Source organism: Echiichthys vipera (genome assembly GCF_963691815.1).
Source record: "Echiichthys vipera genome assembly, chromosome: 10".
Classification (NCBI taxonomy): Eukaryota; Metazoa; Chordata; class Actinopteri; order Perciformes; family Trachinidae; genus Echiichthys; species Echiichthys vipera.
This window is the reverse complement of record NC_139835.1, coordinates 16,602,600-16,622,191: the sequence shown is the minus strand read 5'-3', so window position 1 is coordinate 16,622,191 and position 19,592 is coordinate 16,602,600. Positions and strand designations below refer to the sequence as shown.

At 39.8% G+C, this 19,592-nt stretch overlaps 3 protein-coding genes across 5 annotated transcripts in view; all 3 read right to left on the bottom strand.

Annotated features, from left to right (window-relative positions):
- Positions 1 to 5,050, bottom strand: part of fmnl2a (formin-like 2a) — a 53,667-nt gene extending 48,617 nt beyond the window's left edge. For all 3 annotated transcript variants that reach the window (XM_083921949.1, XM_083921950.1, XM_083921951.1), the window contains exon 1: positions 4,381 to 5,050. In XM_083921949.1, coding sequence (XP_083778075.1) covers positions 4,381 to 4,494 — 114 coding nt within the window. In that variant the 5' untranslated portion in view covers positions 4,495 to 5,050. The remainder of the gene's footprint in view (positions 1 to 4,380) is intronic.
- A 4,636-nt stretch (positions 5,051 to 9,686) lies between these two features.
- On the bottom strand, positions 9,687 to 14,400 carry sumo3b (small ubiquitin like modifier 3b). Its single transcript, XM_083922036.1, has 4 exons — positions 14,281 to 14,400; positions 11,818 to 11,946; positions 11,616 to 11,687; positions 9,687 to 10,893 (listed from the first exon to the last, which is right to left on the bottom strand). Exons 1-4 carry the CDS (start codon positions 14,299 to 14,301, stop codon positions 10,828 to 10,830), a joined length of 288 nt encoding a protein of 95 aa, XP_083778162.1. The 5' UTR covers positions 14,302 to 14,400; the 3' UTR covers positions 9,687 to 10,827.
- Positions 14,401 to 15,630: 1,230 nt separating this feature from the next.
- pttg1ipb (PTTG1 interacting protein b) lies at positions 15,631 to 19,390 on the bottom strand. The gene is made up of 7 exons (XM_083921370.1): positions 19,257 to 19,390; positions 18,844 to 18,899; positions 18,609 to 18,717; positions 17,638 to 17,740; positions 17,175 to 17,240; positions 16,716 to 16,762; positions 15,631 to 16,242 (listed from the first exon to the last, which is right to left on the bottom strand). The coding sequence occupies exons 1-7, from the start codon at positions 19,387 to 19,389 to the stop codon at positions 16,199 to 16,201; spliced, it is 558 nt and encodes a 185-aa protein (XP_083777496.1). The 5' UTR covers position 19,390; the 3' UTR covers positions 15,631 to 16,198.
- Between the last annotated feature and the right edge of the window lie 202 nt (positions 19,391 to 19,592).

Below are 19,592 nucleotides of genomic sequence, written 5' to 3'. Positions count from 1 at the left end.
TAATCACGTGCAACCCATCTTCTTATTGTAGACTTGTCTCAGCAACACTATGGCAACCACCAGAGGAGTGAAGACTTGCAAACATGCTTTCCACAGTAACTACAGAGCCATTTTCCCTGAATCTGTATGCCTGCCTGTACGTGAAATCCCCCAAAACACTACAACCAGAGACATTCACAGGACATAAAAGCATGAAGTAGACCTTAAAACACACAGAAAACTGCTTACTAAAAAATGTAAAAACAATGAGTAAAGTTCAGCTTACACCTGCATGTAAATCTAACTCCCTCGGGTACTTTAAACAATGAATATTTGGGTTTAAACGACACCTCACTTCATGGCCAAGGTCACATGTGAATTAGCCTCTCTTATCACGGCAGAGGCCTTGCATTACAATTAGCTGAGTTTATTTCCAAGATCAGCCCTCGTCTCCAGGGATTCATGAGACAGAGACTTCAATGGGGGCTTTTCATTCAGTTGAAAATGCAGACTCAGGCCGCAGTAAACCCTGACATTTTTCCAGAAAGTTATACTACGATCATAGATAGCCAGATCACTGCATGCTACAATATGTGGGCAATTTTTGTTTACATTTCATACACAAACTTTGAACTGTCAAACTCCTTTAAGCTTTGAACCAAAACAACACAGTATCAGGTAGGATCAAGACATCTCCAGTCATACGATTCCTGCATTTGATTCTTTTTGTACCCAGATCTAGAAATCATTATTATTTATATGGTTTTACTCACAGCCAATAACCTCAAGCGTTCTTTGATTTAATGTGACTCATGAGTGGCCCACTACCGCAGCAGCTACAACCCATACGATCGGTGGTGTGATGAAGTTGAGCGTAGTGTACTTCAGTGGGAAATTCAGATATCGAATGAAGCACTCTATTGACATTGGTATCACTTAAAAAAGGTACTGATTTTGGTACTGGTATAGTAATTGTTTAAATGATGCCCAGCCCTACTGTGAGTCAGTCACATGTTTACTGGGATAAACCAGCTGACAAGTCGGTGGAAATGGTTTTTTATACTGCACAAAACTTAATGAGAGTGAATGGCTTATTTTATATGGAAACAAACAGTCCTTGTATCTCCAATTATTACGGTGCACAGTCACTGGCCTGGATATCACACCGAGTAATTAATACCGGCAAGTTGTCATCCAAATGATCTGTAAGATCCTCACTCTTGTGCATTGATTCTTTGATATGGTATTTCCTGATCTAATTGCGGAAATAAGGAAACCTTGCTAATTTTTGGCTGTATCTATTTTGTACTTGTACAGCTGATTTTACAATTCTTAATGTAGGAATTAGCTTTATTTTATGTGTGAGTGGTCTGCTCAGATGATGGTGGTCATGAGTGAATATTTGACAGAAGGATGTTCACATCGCACAGCAAGGACCCAAATTCAAATACTGTATGTCCTTGATAAGAAATATACAGGTTTAGCCAGGGTTTAGCGAGGTTACTTGAATGTTGTGGCACACAGCATGAGCCTTTAATCCAAACGGCTCCCTACTGAGATCCAGGACTTGCCTGTTGATCAAACATATAAGAAGTGGCAGGTAAACAGTCCTGCTTTTTTTCCATCACGCCTAGGTTGAGAATACATTGAGGGAAGACTTGCATCAAGTCCAAATGTAATTGTAACACTAAAATTGTCTATTGGGTATTTTACAGGTAATAAAGGAACAGATATGAAGAAAAGAAACTATTTATGAGTAGAAGAAAGGGCCGTTGATCAGCAGCCAAGTACATGTAACTGTTGATTCATAACCAATGGTAATCACTCATATGTTGGGATACAAATATGACTAAGAGGCGTGATGAGGTATCATCCTAATCATCTGCTATTCAAACTGAAGTGAGGTCATCAGAGTCACACAGTGCCACTCGCTCCCGCAATCAATGGAGCCAACTACCATCAGGCACGGCTGAGATACATTAGGGTTTAAATGGCAGTAAATAACACTAAATGCTGTGATTATAGCGCTAAATTATTCTAATGCTGGAGGGCTTCCATCCCGCCAAGAGCTGAGGCATCATGCTGGCAGCAAGGGAGGAGGAAGGGAGGGAGTGGGGGAGTTCCTGACATGCTGTGAGGATCGGCTTTTCTGACAGCCAGTCCATGAAATCCTCGCGTGAGACAGGTAATTTTTTTTTTCTGGCAGGCATAATAAGGATTAGTTTATTCAATCCTAATTATGTAGTCAATTAGTTGTACCAAATGTATGGATCCTAATCATTCTCTCATCCCTGACATTTATTACTCAGAGAGTTTATAAACCCAGATGTAAGAGGGTGGATGCCCAAAAAAAGTAGGTGATTCCAGAAGCTAACGATAAAGAAGACGGTCCAAATCCCTTTGCAGTGTGACGTCAAAACCTTTCTTCCCCAAAGTCTTTTGCCTCAGCGCAGAATGGGATTCATCAGTGTCTGACAGCAATCACACCCCACCACTTACATAACACGGACACAGAACACAGTGATTTGACTTCCACCTAAACTTGATCCACTTTCTGTAATGGGCTTACAGGCTAAATGATCTGAGCCTGTTACAGAACACGCCTGACATAAAAAAAACAGAGCCCTGTGCCAGAAAAAAAAGCAAAGATAAATAGATGGAAAATTAAACATTTAAATCACGCTGCTGTAAGAACCTGCCTGCTCAAGTCAAATTCCTTCTACTGAGCAGCTAATGTTTATCAGAGCAGTAGGCCAGGCGACAATCATGTTTGACCCACATTTTTGCCAGCTCTCCAATTTCACCATCACTCCACTGTTCTTCTATTTAGGTCATTATTCACTGACAGGGAAGCTGCATGCGGGACATCTTTCCTCCTGGTCAGCAAAAAGTTAGTAGTGACTCAAAATAATGGCATCTATAATACTTTAGAGCAGCGGTTCCCCAACCTTTCCTTCTTTTCTGTAGTGTTACAATATTCTTTCATACAATTATACTGTCGATTGTGCTACTAGTGGCAGAAGCTAGTTATTTCTATTTCAACCATTTAGCCATTACTTTGGTTAGTTTTAGTTAGTTAACTCTTTCAGTCATTCACACATTACTTTAAACAGCTATTTCAACTGTAGCTACAGTCATATTTTTTAGCTTCTTTAAATGTTACTCGTTACTTTTAGCTAACTTTTTAGACTTCTCTGCTCACTTGCTAACATTTCATGCACACTCACTTTCAGCACTTTTTTTCAAGTTACAGCTGACTCAATAAGTAGATATATTTTTTATTGTTTTTAATCAAATTGTGGTTTGAATTTGTTACAGCCACAATATATCCAAGTACCCTCTGTAACTGCAAAAGAGCCCCCGATAGGGTACAAGTAACCCTGCTTGGGATTCACTGCTTTGGTGAATAATGATTTTAGTCCCTATACAACTAAATTAACGCACATCAGCCAACATAGTGGTGATGGAAGTTTGTGTCGACCATCAAAACAAACACTTTCCTTTCTCCTGCTAACTGAGCTGAATGCACTCGAAAAGGCGGAGGACCTTTCAACAACACCAGGAATGTTCAGCATTTATTCCCAGGTAACAGAACTGTCGACGGACGCTGTTGACACTTTATGATGTGACAGATGTTTCTAAAAGGAGCTGGCATGCTGGGCACTTCGAGCTTCAGTAGAGAGCCAGACTCATAAAGTTGGGGGAGAAAAAAGACTGCTATAAAACCAATCATTTCACTGCAGGTGTCTCGTGTGATTACACTTGGAAATTTACAGAAGCATGGAGTTTGGGTGTAAGCTGCTAAGTGAGAGTCTAGGGAGCCAAAGTGTTTCATGTTGCCACTGTGTGCACAGGATTGCTGGATAAATACTGTATGTAAATATTAGTATGATAGATATTGTGACTTGCTGCTGCTCATGGAGGAATTGTTGAGTCTCTGTAAATCATAAATAAGTAGGTCTAGACCTACTCTATATAAAAAGTGTCTTGAGATAACTTTTGTAAGGACTTGGCATTATAAATAAAAATGTAATTGATGTTTGATTTATTTCAGGATGGTGTGGCAAATCAGTTGAAAGCCTCAGAAACTCCTTGCATCCATAAAAAAAGACACATTTGAGTGTCAATGTGCTCACAGCTCTGCTACAATGTCATCAATACTTTTAAAAATATAAAGTTCACCCCATAAATGTAGTCCAAAACTGATGCAAATCTCTTGTATACCTCTGACACAAGTGCCCTTTTTGGTCGGAATACCCTATTTTCTCTGGACAACAAAGGACAGGCGTGCTGGACAAACAGAGGTTCAACCTCCACGCACAGCTGTCCCGTCCCAGGACACCGAAGCATGGAGGAGGGAACAAAGAGAAGACGGATTAAACATTAAAAAAGAAATCTTACCAACACGGTCGCGAATCTCTCCTCCAGTTCACCTGGCTCGGGCATGGGTAGTTTCAGAGGCATGTTGTGTCCTCTGAAATCAGTGTGCTGGTCCATGCTCCCTGCGTTCCCCATGTTTGACCGAAGAGTGCAACTTTTCTCCCTCTCTCTCTCTTTTCCACTTCACAAAATCCCCGCACGGCCGATAAAAAGGAAACTAAATATCCGCACGTCCTTTGGTCTTTGTCGTCCTCAACCGACTCCTTTGAAGTTTTTTTTATATCCTGGTCACTTCTTCTTCTTCTTCTTCTTTTTCTTCAACATAAAGCACATGTGAGAGAGGCAGCGTAATGCGACGGGTCCGATAAGCAGCAGCAGCGGCGGCGGTGGCAGCAACAGAGCCCCTGGTGAGGCATTTTCACGGCGGAATGAGGGGGACCTGGACCTTTTTCTTCGCCGTTATCCGTATCTTGCACAATTTCGGCTCCACTCCCAGCCGGTAGTAATGACGCCGCGCATGATTCACGCTTATTTGCAATCCCCCTCGTCTGTTACTTAGCGAGTGGAGCTGCCTTCTCACTAATCCCTCCGCTGCTGACCAGCTAGTTAAGGAGGAGGGGGCTCCACACACATACACACACCACCAACACCGCCACACACACCGTGGCTGCTGCACACACTCTCATCCCTCTCTACAATGAGTCCTTTCAGGGGGCGAGCCTCCGACTTCTTCTTCTTCTTCTTCTTCTTGGGGCGTAGCTCCCAAAAGCCGTAGCTAAGGAGATATTTTCTGTGTTGCATTGTGGTACTTCGAGTCTATTGTGAAAGACAACAAACAACAAGTTTGTTGTCTCTCACAAGCAGTTAGAGGACATATTATGCTCAGTTTCAGGTTCATTTTTGTACTTTGGGTTTATACAAGAACATGTTCACATACTACAAAACATTGTTTTTCTCTGTCTGAATATACCTGTACCACCGTCTGTCTGAAATGCTCTGTTTTAGGCCTGTCTCCCTAAGCTCCCCTCCTGAAAAAGCCCCCTCTGCCCTGATTGGTCAGTGTTTCTGGGTCTTCTGCATCTGCACTCAGGTCAGGTTGTGTCTAGATGGTAACCCAATATGTGTGAAACTCTTGTGTGATGTTTTAAAGTGAAATTCTGGTGTAAAATCAGGGTCTTTTTAGGCAAATTGGGTCATCAAATAAGCCATCAAGACAATTTATTTTTCGTATAACAACTATTAACGTAGATTTTCCGGAGAGTCGCTAACAACCTGACGCGGCTAACACGGATTAACTCGGGGTAGCGAGTTGGACGCATTAAAAACGTCTTCTGAACCACTAATACTGCTCCAAATAACACCAGACCTCTGCAGTATCATAATAAGAGTGTTGACACATTAACCAAAGCACCAACAACGTAAATATGTGAACACAGAGTTTATTAAAAGAGTGTTTTGAAAATCTTACCTACTGGTCCCGGAACCAGCATTTCCATTCTAGTCGATTACCAAATGCAATCCAAAGGGAAGGAGCCCGTTGATGATTTATTCCAGCAAAACACGTAAACGTTTTGGTGCAAGACTTTATCGTAACTCCAGGGTTACCATCGAGACACCACCCTCTCAGACTGAGACATGCCAGCAGTGCACCAAGTAGGCAGAGTCTGCACACCATTTTAAAGGCATCACAGCCAACGCATACGCCCTGTGCAATTTAAGCAGCGTTAATGCCTACCTACGACATAGCTGATAGAAACACAACAGGGCTATTACAGCTGAATTAATGAATACCATAAAATATACTTACATGCAGCAAAACAGTCATCAGGTTCTTGCTGGTATCATTTTTTTCCTCTGTAGCGTCATTCTCTCGTCAATAATTAATGACACAATAAACTTTGATCGACAGACCCATTCTTTGTTTAAAGTTGTAATCCGTAAGATTTGAGATACCTGGTTTCTAGCAGCCTCTTTGGTGGTAAGATGTAATTACAGGTGAGCCTGTTCTTCCAGAGCCTTCCATCTGCTCACATTCGGTCATCGTGTGTTGACTTTTTTTTTTTTTGCTCTTTTGTAAGCTTTATTGAAACACATTCACCTCTGTACTTCGTGCCCTTCGTCGACCCTCTTAAATCCATACACACAGACAAGTTGGAAGTTCACAATTCCCAATTACAAGTGAATGCAGCATAACCGCTTGTGACGATCAGGGCAGGCCGCTGTCAGTAACGTCACTAACATGGCAGCCTAGTTACATTTAACCTGCGAATGTCGCCACAGACACAGATATTACAACACAAGTGGTAGTGGTACATTTTACTTTTATTTGTGGCATCACAACCATGCTGAAGTCCTGACAGCTCATTTAAAGGAACAGTTTCTGAATACGGGCTGTGTGCATTTTCCTGAGGATTGAGCATTTTCATACAGTATTCACAGTATTTATATAGCAACTCGACCTGCTAATCAAAAAAGACGTCAAAAAGCTCACTTTTTACATTATTGTCCTTTAATTACAGTTAATTACAGCAGCTGTATAAAGTGAATTCATTATTAACTCTACGTGTTTCCTTAATTTATGCACATGCAGGGATTCAAATGTGTGTTCAAGGGGTTCATTTGTTGTATTTATGGGTAGGCTATTGATTTATTGATTATAAGAGCACTCCCGTTTTAATAGCCTGTTCAGAATATTTTCATGAACCAAGTTTTAGAGTAATTTCTTTCTTCTTATTATTATTAGACAGTATATGCAAAGCAGCAACCCCAGCCAGTGCATCACTACTTATGATTAACTGGACTCACTTTCTAACGTTTGCCTTCTTCACAGCAGACATGTTAACTTTGTCATGGCTCAGGAAAAGCACAGGTGTATCTAATATCATTAATTAAATGTCCCTGTAAGCCATGACAGTGAGAAAGCACGCACATTACTGGCACACCTGAATGTAGTGCAGCATTTGTGATCATGCTTGGTTACGCTTAGGTTTGATGAGTGAAAGTTTCTAGTAAATTGCACTCAGTAACTCCTGTAACTAAACTGCATGTGGTTTAAAACAGCATGCGTGTTTTAACACCAAAGCAGGAAAAGCAAATATTCTAGAGCATTTAGGTTTTACAGTTACATTTATGGCTCATGTTTTATTATTTTCTTTCTTTTCTTATCTATTGTGTTAATCTGGGTGGTATCAAGCTGCTGCATATTTGCTCTCAGGGATAAATAAAGGTACATTTCAATTAATGAATAACTACAATACAATGAATAGCTACACAATGGCTATATTAAACTCAGTCAATATAATTCTCTTCTACAGAGGGCCCCATGGGACGCTTTCAGTGGCAAACTGAGAAATACATTTGATTTATTTAATCTATGTTCTAATTCAATTATACTTTGAGGGAATGTGCGATTAGTTTAACCTTTCCTGTCTCTTATACCCAGCCAAAAAACACGAGACAAAACCTTAAGCAAATAAAGACGGGTCTTTTAACTGAGGATAAAAAATAAATGTTTTAATTACTTTAATTAATGATTAATTCAATTTATTTTAAATTCATTCCTGACTGAAAGGGCCTTTGTCACCAAATACGTTTTGACAAGAAAAGCACAGGTGCTCTTACTATGACAAGTCAAAATGTCTCCTGTAAAAACATTATCAAAAATGTTCCAAAATCCAGTGCCTCTAGTACACTTGTTCACTCGTAGCCTATAGAAAAACGCATTCACTTACTCAATTCTTGCATATAACAACAATTTTGTGACAGACACAGCCACTGACACGTTTGTGCTCCCTCAAGATCTCAACAGGCACTGGGATGAAATCTGATCTGCTGACAGGGTGGGGACCGCATTACGCACAAAAGGGTGACATCAGCATGCAGAGCCCTGGAGATGATCCAGAGGTTCTCCAGATGCACAGTGGTTTCATTCAGGCTGCTCGACTGGTGCAACAGGGGGAGGGTGTCACATCTGAGGTCGCTGGCTCGACACATTGAGGATGCGAAACACGGCTGACTGACGTCATACGACCATTACGTGTCCCAAGTTAAGCTGATTGCTCTGTCTGAAGACCCCCTCCCCCCGTGTCGTGTAACATATGTACTGTGTATAGCCTGTTTATGCACTTGTTGCTCATTCTGGTGTTCATTCAAACTGGTCTCATCAAAATTGCAACTACCATTGGGAAGGAAAAAGCTTAAAGATCAGAATTCAGCCCAAGAAAAACTTATATCAATTATACTCAATAATCCACCTATTATTTTGTCACTTTCATAAACAGACCTCATTGCACACTGACAGCAGAATACGTATGAGAATGAATTAGTTTTAAAACATTAACATAACACAAAGTATCTCTTCATTCACTGCAGTGAAAAAACAACTGAGGCTACAGTATGTGCTGCTTTATAAGCGTCCCTGACACAGCTGATGGAGATTCACGGCACAACAAAAAACGAATGCATTGATTGGATCCTTGCCTGTAACCAATATCCGTTTTCCTATAAACAGAATACATACAGACTATTTAATGTATGGGTGGAGCGGGCACCCTGCAGCTGCATCTCTGAGTGGTTTGAGGAAATATAAGAGTCTCCAGATATATCCACAGGGAAATATAAAATGCAAAGGAGATGCCAGAAATAGTCTGCACAATCAAACCACTGTGCGTGGAGGCTCACAGGGAGTTCATTTGGCTGCTCAGTTAAGTAACATCTGTGAAATGAAGATCTCGGAAGTAAGAGAAGACTCAGACTAAGAAAAGTTATGGCCCTCACAAGGCTGAAGTGGAGCAACAAATGTGTCTTTGTATTTTAAGAGCTGGAGACTTCAGTGATTCAAAGAGTATGTAGATTTAGCAGAGCAAGCAGTGATCCAGTGGATCGTCAAAACAACAATGCCCTCTAATGTATGTAAAGTGTATTGCACACTCACGGATCAGACCAGTGTTAGAAACAAACCTTTCTAAAAACATTTCAGATTAATTCCGAACTTTTTCCAAGGAAGACTAAATGAATCATAGAAGTATGGGCTTGGTGAAATTAACACACTCCACATCTGGAAACAATCACTCTGGTTTCCACAACAGTATGAATTAGTGGCCAAACTTTAGTTGCACCTCTGGAGACATCAAACTACCATCCAGGTTAGGAACAATTTTAACACGGTCAGCCCTTTAACATCTGCGTGATTATTTACACCAGCATGCAAATGTTTCAAAAACATTCACCCTGCGTTGTGCAGAGCAGGTATATGAACACAAATGTATGGTAACAAAATGCAAGAAGCGGAGTATCAAACTATATTTATTGTATACAGTATAGGGACAACAAATAATGTACAAAAAAGGGGGAGGGGGGAATATCTGCCAATATCACCCTGCAAATCTAACAAATGTTAATTTTTTAAAATGAAGGTGGACATTCTTATAAAACAACATTTCTACCTACACACAAGAGTCAAACAAACTACGCATCTGTTTGGATAGATCTTGGACAAATGTATTCAAATTGGCAACACAGCATTGACTGAATATTTGTTTATACACTGATGAAACACTCAATTTCTGGACTGGGAAAGGTGAATTATGTTTATTCTGAAATCGTGAAGTGGGAGGGGAAAAAAATATATCAATGAAACACAAAATAACTGTTATCCTGCTGTGTGACCACAAAGACCACCATTACAGTCACAGTAACTCTACATCTACATATTATATATTAACCAAACCCTTTCATAAAAGAACTATCAGTGTAGCTTTTTGGTCCAGAAACATTACTGTACTTTATTTACCATTGAGTCGAGAGTGACAGTATTGAGGTAAACCATCCATATGAATCTTTCTCGGCACGGGAAGTTTTTTCTTGGGTGTGGATGCATCAAATTACTTAGAAGGCTCCTTAAAAAAAAGAGACTACTAAATGTTTATTATTACATGAGAAATATGTCAATGTCTTTTCCATCTGCACAGAGAAACCACAGGCTCCCATTCAGCAGTTTTTCCTCCATAGCAATCCTATCAAGTATATGAATTTAAAACAGTTGAGCCCACCCTGAAATCAAATGTTAACAATCTGGAAAATTTAAACAAAGAGAGAAAAAAGGATTTTGGCATGTTGTTCAGCTTATGTTTTATGAGACATGCATGAGGTCATTTCAACATCAAAAGAACGCAGTGGATTTCCCCCCCCCCATTACGAGCCATATCTGATCTGAGTCCCTGCCTTGGACAATTTCAAAATCATCCATTTGTGTGATTAAAACACAAATAAAACAACAATTTAAAAAAGATTACCCTGCACCTCAAAGTTAGGATTTGGCCCCAAAGAAAAACCGTCTGCCTTGTTTTGTGTTGTGAACAGCCTGACCTAGCACAGTGAGGAAAAAAAAAAAAAAAAAGAAGATTTAAGTGAAAACAAATACAACATAAAATTATGATGTGGATGTTCTTCCAAGAGTTCACTTCCGACTTAAGAGCAGACTCCACCCGTCTGTTGTTGAAATACATCAATAGTGTCCTCATCTTCCATCTCCAGCTGTAACAACAAAAAAATAATTATTTTACAGCAGATGCATTACATGTATCCTTATTCTTTAAGAGCTCTGTTATGTTAAATGTAGAGCTGGGTATCGAACCCTCAATACTTTTTGGTACCAACAGCAATGTGTCTTATATTGAGCGTTGAACAAAGTAGCACAAGATGGCATTAAATGTCAAGTCTGATTAGCAATTTTGTCTTATTCTCTGCTCCATCTACTGTTGTTCCTGATTTACATGCATTTAGGTCATTTCTGGGACGGTTGCTTGTATTTTGTATTGCTTGAAAATATTGAGCCTTTAGCTGTTTTTGTTAAATGAAAAAAGATGCTTTGAAGGAAAGTACCGCTTTGGTTTCAGTACCAAAACTCTGGTATCATACAGGCACTAGCACGGACAAGTTTGAAAAAAAATATTTATACTGATTAAAAAATGAGCTCAATGTTCATGTGGCTTTGAAGAAATAGTCATTTTTGGATTAGAAATTCTTGCCAAGATATGGACAAATCTCAATGCCGGCCTCATGTCTGTGAGCAGAAAATTGACGCTAGTGCCATCTGCTGATTAGCTTAGGATTTAAACTGAAAACAGAAGGAAACTACTAGCCTGAGTCTCTTTATGAAACAAAATCCACCGACCAGCATCTCCATGATTAGACAGCATGAGCTTTTAGTCAGAGCTTTCCATAGTTTGGGATTTTTAAGTCCAGCTTTCACTAACCTGTGCAGGTGTGTCTGTTTCATTAATTGGCTGTCCATCAAACCTAAACCGTATCTGACGAATTGACAATCCCTGTAAAAGACAAGAATGGACAGAAATAGCATTTTCATGAGTTTAGCATCCAGTTAGCGATCAACAAAATAATATAAACAGTTGTGTAATAAAAACAACTTCATGTTTCAGTCTTTCAGAATGAACTCACCTGTCTTTCGCAGTATGCCTTCATTAGTTTGTTGAGTGGAGTATGCCTTTTGATTTTGAACTGTACAACCGACCCATCCTGACCTGCTACCTTGAGGTTAATGTGGTCGTTCTCTGTCTTCACTCCCTCCTGCGACATGAAAACAGACTCATCAGCAGCAGAAACATACCTGCGTTATGGCTACATTATTGTTATCTGAGACTGAGAAAAAGTGGATATTCAGAAGTACAACACAGTGCATGGAGTCCCAAGTCCATCCGACAGTAGGTAGTACTAGGGCTGGGAAGTATGGCCAGAATCTTCTATCCTGATATACATCATTTCTAAATAACATATCACGATAAAACATGTTTGTTGGTATTTTGCTTTTTTATTATTATACATTAATAGTCTATAAGAAATAATCACATGGTAAAGCCCAATTCTGTATACTCTTGTTTGAATTAAATACTTGTATACTGTACACTGTGTCTACTATAAAACCCAACTAGCTCACCATAACCGCAGAAAGCCCCAAGTCCACTGAGAGGAAATGACCCAAAACCAGTTAACATTAACAAAGTTAAAAAGGCAACGACAGTTTGGAGACTTTCAACTGGCTCTGCCTCACTGCAGCCGGGGGGCACAGATACGACACCTGTGGTGTTCTGCTCACCAAAAGGCTGATGCAGCGGACTTGTAGGGGAGACTAGGGAGAGTTGTAACACCTTGAACAACTACAGTCAGAAACAAAATTGTGTGATTAAAATCACCCCGTGTATGTTCACTTAGATTGTCCGTGAGCTTACAAAAAATAAGCAAAAGCTTTTGAGGTAAGGTTATTTTTCTATCTAATGTAATTTTTTTGGTACTATCCTGAGATCAAATGTCTAGAAAATGAAACAAGTATAATTAGAATTCCCCCTTTGAAAGTTAAAAATAGAAATGTCTAACGTATCACACTAGCAGTCCGGCTCACAAGAGGTGACCATGGCTGGTGGGAAAGGGACAGTAACACCTTGTTACAGGTGCAACAGTGGAGTGACTATATAAATTAATTTTGTACCCTGTACATATTTCACAATACAACTTAAATACATAGTTTCAGTGACTGACACATTGGGGTTTATAATAAAGAAGATTTAGGTTTAGTTTTTCTTGTCTTTGTATGCAATTTAAGCAATAAAAATATTTTATTTTTCTAAAAAGGAAACCGATGAGTTGTTCCATTTAAAAGCGCTGTCTTATTTCCCCATTTGTATATTAACTAACTCTTTAACTAACACGTGTTTTTATCGTTTTATTGCTGGAATAATACTTATACTTTTTGTATACTTAATAATACAAATATGATAGCTGCAGCCCTACTCCAGATTTTCTGAGAAAAAAGTTTGTATAACATAAGATAAGATGCTAAGACTGCGCCACAATTGCATTCACAATTACAACAATATAAGATAACAATAACAACAAGAGCATCAAAAGGGTGAAATGTAAATAAATAAAGCCTCTATGTGCTTATTACCAATTTAAACATCCTAATTGTGCATCGCGAAATCTCTATGAGATTTCCTCAGATACGATACAATTGAAAGACCACACATCATTAAATTAAAAATCATACAGCCCCAGATGGTAACGTTACACATCAGGTGGTGAAGATGTTGTGAGGAGACAGACTGTGCAGGATCATGTAAGCTGCTCCATGAAAGGCCTGCAGGTCCCACAGTGGTGATGGAGCAACATTAAATGCTCTTTTCTGCATCCAAAGTGAATCCTGCTGTTCCCCTTTCACTCGCATAACGTTACACAGTTAAGACTGTTGGAAATGTACTTAAGTGTAATATAAAGATCATTAGTGAAGACAGCTCTGCTTCCTCTTCCTGTTGTCAACATCTGCTGTTACCACAAGCAACCACCGACACAATCAGGCGAGCGCCATCCGGTTAATGTGGAGCACCGGTGTCCTGTTAGTATTACAGTATCATATATGGTGATACTAACCTATAACAGATGACTAACCACGTTAACTGGCTAACGTTAGGTTTACATGGCCCGCTTCACCACCCAAAACAGCTCTCACACTCGTCTCTTCTCCCATACGTTAGCATAGCAACTTAGCCCAAACTGGCGCAGAAAGCCACAATGGCGCAAATGAAAGAAGGAATAAACAACGCGTATCATTCATTGCACAAGCTGATTCTGACGTTAGCAAACATGTCTTAATTTAACAGTAAACGAACGAGTATATAGCAGCAGTCAATGTGTGTTACGGTCGGGACGCCGCAAAACACAAAGCTGTGCACCTAGAGCCAGAATGTGCGCAAAAATTGGTCAACCTTTGTTTTCTCCCGTCGACCCGCTCAAATGCGGTACATGTAACCTGGAAGCAGGGCTAGCTTAGCATAATGTGCTAACGTTAACGTGCAGCTGGCAGCTTTAGCAGCTAACAGGCAAACATGAACACACAGTATGGTTACCGACCTTTGGCTTTTCTTCGGACATTGTGCTGTTTTCCAGAGGACTTGTTATTAATAACGCAGAGACAGGCTGTTACAGAGTGAAGCGGGTAATACGGTCCTCCGGCTCTTTCGTTTGGACTGCAGGGGCGCGCACTGATATTCAAAATGTGATTCGACCAAAAGGGTCATGTGCTCCACTTTTCATCGGGGCCGCGGATACGTGAGCGCGCAAGCTAATTTGCGCATTCCCGCGAAATAGGTAAAACAAAAGAGCGCCTCGCACCTCCTGCAAAGACATGCGATGGCTCTCCAAAACATTCAACCAAAGAGCCAAAAAGTTAATTATTAAATGGAACTCAATTTCAGCGGGATTCAAAAACACAACACACCAACCAGAAATAGGATGCAATCGTTGTATCGTCTTAGTTCAGGTGGATTTCAATCACAATGTGCAATACTTTTATTTTTCCTCTGTGCCTAAGTGTACCTTTAAAATATTTAAAAATATATTTTACATAGTGTCCCTGTTATTCTTATATTGTCCAGTGTTTATATTATTCATATTTTTTTCTATATGTTCTACAATTAATTGTTTCTTATTGATGTTTGCTATCCACTCTGCTGCTGTAAAAAGGACATTTCCCCTTTGTGGGACTAATAAAGGAATATCTTATATTAGTTTAACAATGCAGATCTCTTATAGGGTCATGACAATATTCCACACATTAAATGAAAATAGTCGGAGGATATTAGGAGTTAGGCTTGTGCAATTTAGTCGCTCGGATGCTTGTATAGACCTGGTTAAAAATAGGATTTATACCCTGCAGACATGTCCCAGGATCCAACAATTCTGGATGAAGATTCACAGTGTGGATCCCTCCTCTTTGCAGTCTTTAGGAGTCTGTATGTATTGTCTGTTTTTCCACAATTATTGAAGAGCAAAATACTCTCAGGGATTAAAACACACATGGAGGGCCTCCTTTTCATAGAAGTATATATGTCTATATTTATGGTGATAGATACAGGAAAGCTTGCTGCAGATGAAAGAATGTCATATGTGTGAAAAGAGCACATGGATATTTCCACAAGTGGGGCATGTGTATTGCCGTTAATAAAGTCAGAGGGTGTGATGGATGACGTTGATTTTCACGTGGTAGTTTCTGATTCTGATTTCTTCTGATGCCTCGTTTTTGTAATTGTGTTTGGATAGGGTGTGGATTGTGAAAATAGGTCATTTGTGAGTTAGGAAATTGATTTACAATTAAACTCAAAAAAGAAAATTCTTATTCATTTAATTTCTTAAATGGTCACAACTTGTTTTTTTGTTTTTTTTAAAGCTGCACAACACACATAGTTTAACAAAACAAGAACGTTCTGAAACAAATTCTGATTTATTCACAGATAGAAAAAGGAAAAACTGTGTAAGATGAGTTGTTATAAATGAACTTTTTATATAAAAAATAAATGTTGTACTTTCGGTACAAATCAGTAGATTAGTGTGTATTACAAATGGAAAACTGCCAGTTATAAAAGAAGCAGCACAAGCTCTGATCTGCTCTGGAGTTACAATACTGCACCTCATACAAAATAACACAGTAACGTTTGCATATCGTGACGGACAATTGACACATTTGTCCTTCCATCTAATCAACTGAACAGATTATCATTTACATCAATTGAAGTCATAAAAATATTAATCTGGTATAACAGGAGAGAGCAATTTGTATAAAATGTGAAACATTAGGTGAAAAGACAACATTTGAAATATAGTGCACACTCAGTCAAAATCATTTCAGAACATCCCGGTTACCTTTTTTTGGTCGACACTGAAATCAAATCAGATAATCACAGTCTATTATATGCTACATACACATCGCAATGTTACTGGCATCGATAAAATCATCTTGAGGGATTTTTTAAAGAAATCATCGCTGAGATTCTCAATGATCGTCCATACGGGCGTACGGATTATCCTTTGCTATACCTGAAAAGAACAATAGAGAACAAAAAGTATAACCCAGTGTATGGCTGCAAGCATATCACTGATTTAGGAATGTAGAAGCCTAAGTTATTTGATGGTTGCATACAATTAAAACTGTGGGTATCAAGCAAATTACATATTTCTATAATCCTTTTCTTTAAAAAAAATAATTTAAGTAAAACAATGTCGGAGTTGGATTCTAGTGTATCAGATATGTGCAGTGTCATTTTTAACCAGTAGATGGCACTACTGGATCAAAATTGTTGTTTTTAGTTTCTCTTGTAGACTTTTTATGTTGTTTCCATGTTTCATCTGCTCTGATTTCATTATCACAATCTTTTCTTTCCCAGTCACCATTATGTATTCATTTGCAGCTGTTTTATCACTGTGCATGTAAACAAAACTTGTCAAAATAAGTCTCTTTGATATTCCAAATTTCCATTTATTAACCCACACAAACAAGAAACTAGACTGACCGTATTTCTGCCTGATTTCATCGTGTCTCAGCTGCATTTCTGTTCTCCTGAAGGGGAAGAAACAAAGACAGATTGTTGGACAAAGGAAAACAATGGACGCACTACACAGTTTGTATCCTCAGTTTAAAAGAATCAACATGAAGTACTGCTGTAATATGATGATGATATACATTAAACCCTATTTCACATTTTACATACCTGCCAATTAAAAAAAATGCACATTTAAAAGTGCTAAAGTCAAGACAAGCACGATTTTTCTCTTTTATCATAATGAGCATTTCTGTATCAACAATGGACTGTCAACAAAATGTGGTGCAGGAGACACCCCCCCCCCCCCCCATTTTAGTTGACGGTTATTGTTATAATGACAAAGAAACAAACAGGGGTTTGTATTTTTTATCTGAATATATAGTTAAATTAGTTATTTTTAAACCACCCTCTCCTCCAACAGCCATTTACTTTGCTTTCTGGCGGCTCTTCCTCGCACGGCTTTGTCGCTCCACCTTTGCGTCGTCTCTCTTGTTCCTAGAATATAAAAATATGTAATTATATCAACAGACGTCATAGTTTTTGTGAGTATTGAAAGCTTGCATTGCCCTTTAAATTACAAGTAACAGTTAATCAGTCTAATAATCTGACAATAAAAAACAATATAAGTCTCCTCCTCATCCAAAATAAAATCCATTATTAAATGAACACGTTTTAGATGAGAGGCTAGCCAGGGTCCAAATAGAAAGATCAATGTTATTAGTCAGAGCTAAGCTGTTGCAGTTACAAAATTCTGGCTGGCTTTTGGAGACGGCGGTGTCAGCCCGGCCTCGCAGAAAAACGACCCATTGTGTTCCCCGTCCTCCTCCTCCTCCTCCTCCTTCCAAGTTAAACCAGACAGCGCCGCTAACACTCCACATGACTCAATGCTTACCCAATTCTGTCACACCTGCAGCAGCAGCAGCAGCAAACGAGAATGGCGATGAGGATGACGCCACCCAGCACTGACATGGTGATGATCAAAATCTGGAAGTTTACTGGAAGCCAAAGGCGGGGACACACAGAGAAAAAGGAACCACTGGAAATTACTCAATAATGAGCCATGCATCATGTTAGAAATCCTATGAAGGCTTTAGGTAACTACTTGGTGGTCGGGTTTTAGTAGACTGAGACATTTTAGCCCGTTAAAAAAGATGGTTATGGTTCTTCTGTGGATAAATAAGCACCATAATCAGGCATTCGATCATCAAGTCAAATAACTGACTAGTCAGATGCATCTTATGACTTTTAATTAAAAAAATGTCTTTACCTGAAGAAACTCTTATACAAAGGCTGTGATATATTCACTATTGATCATGCTGCTGATTATTGCTTCTATGGATTATTAGAAATCACGCTGTCTTCAAATAGCTGTTTAGAAGATGAAGAAGAATTACTTTATTTATCTCGCACGGGGAAATTGAATTTTTTCACTCTTATTATTATACATGTTACACACACAGGCCCGAAATACACACATGCACAACAAGGACCTATACATGCAATTAAGGAGAGATGTTAGAGCGAGGGGGCTGCCAGTGACCAGTGCCCCGAGCAGTTGGGGGTTCGGTTCCTTGCTCAACAGCACTGAAGGCAGTGCCCAGGAGATGAACTGGCACATCTCCAGCCACCAGTCCACGCTCCATACATGGTCCACGCTCCATACATGGTCCACCCTACGGTTCCCAGCCAAGTCACCTATGGACTGAGCTACTGCCGCCCCCTCAAACTCACTTTACTATTAAGTAATAAAGGGGGAAAAAGCAAATCATCACAATTGAGAAGTCAAACTAAAGAAAAACATGGTTGCAGGATATACTGTACACATATTTAGCCTTAATAGTGATGTGAGGCCTATAGTCTTACCCCAACACAACCCCCATCGCGCATCATTCAGCGGACACACACTGCGGGGGGGCAGGATGTTCCTCACTGGGTAGTCCACGCATTGGCTGGTCGGTGTGCACCACAAACACTGCAACCAAAACAGCAACAAACACCGCGCTTTACTATCGTGTCCTTGGTCTTATACAGTAGTACATCCTCATCACCAATGAGACTGGAGACTGGTTTGTGTTTGACTGGAGTTTGGGAGACTCACCGTCACATTCTGCAGGCATTCTGCACAACTGGTGTTGGATCTCGAGGCACAGGGCGCTGAAACAAACAACAGGGACAGTGATGCGTGTTTTTAGGACACACTCGCTCTCCTTCAAGCTGTTCTGTGTGTGTGGGAGTCAAATCTCACTAGAGGTTATGGTAAATCATCAGCAGAGTTTACACTGATTTACATGTTCAGACACTTTGGAACAATACAAACTGGGATCACATCTGCTCGCGATTTATTTCCCTACATCGATGATCGGATATCTTTATGATTAGGGGGGAATAAAACGAGTTTTCTCCTGTCATGTGACCACCTCCTGACCTAACTTTCTCGCGCTACCCAAAACCATACCCTGCGGCAGAAGTTACAACTATTTTTTTAATAAAATTTAAAAAAAAAAGACTTACACAGAGCTGGAGAAGCAGTCGCTGTCTGCGCCTCCGTCGTTACAAAAACAGCGGAGAAAATCAAGGGCAAAACAAAGACTGAAGCTCGGGAAATTCCGGACATCGTGAGACGCGTGAAAGCCATCGACTGCATGGAAATACCGACCAAACTAAGGTTTCCCAAACTGGAGGGGGCGGACCCGTGGGTGGACCCGTGGGCGGACCCCATACAGGGCTGACGTCATGAACTGACGGGGAAATGTGTCCGGAAGTGTTATTTTTCTGCTTTTCATTTGGGAAAACATGGCTTCTACCGTATGCATTTGCTATTCCCAATACATTGAAAGACTCACATTA

Excerpts from the sequence above, each read along its gene's own strand:
- pttg1ipb (XM_083921370.1), bottom strand. The coding sequence starts at position 19,389 with ATGCAGTCGATGGCTTTCACGCGTCTCACGATGTCCGGAATTTCCCGA. Across the intron at positions 18,718-18,843 it reads AATGCCTGCAGAATGTGACG|TGTTTGTGGTGCACACCGAC; the intron begins GTGAGTCTCCCA and ends TTTTGGTTGCAG. Across the intron at positions 16,763-17,174 it reads AAGAGCCGCCAGAAAGCAAA|GAGAACAGAAATGCAGCTGA; the intron begins GTAAATGGCTGT and ends CTTCCCCTTCAG.
- sumo3b (XM_083922036.1), bottom strand. The coding sequence starts at position 14,301 with ATGTCCGAAGAAAAGCCAAAG. Across the intron at positions 11,947-14,280 it reads TGTCCGAAGAAAAGCCAAAG|GAGGGAGTGAAGACAGAGAA; the intron begins GTCGGTAACCAT and ends TTCATGTCGCAG. Across the intron at positions 10,894-11,615 it reads AAACAGACACACCTGCACAG|CTGGAGATGGAAGATGAGGA; the intron begins GTTAGTGAAAGC and ends TTGTTGTTACAG.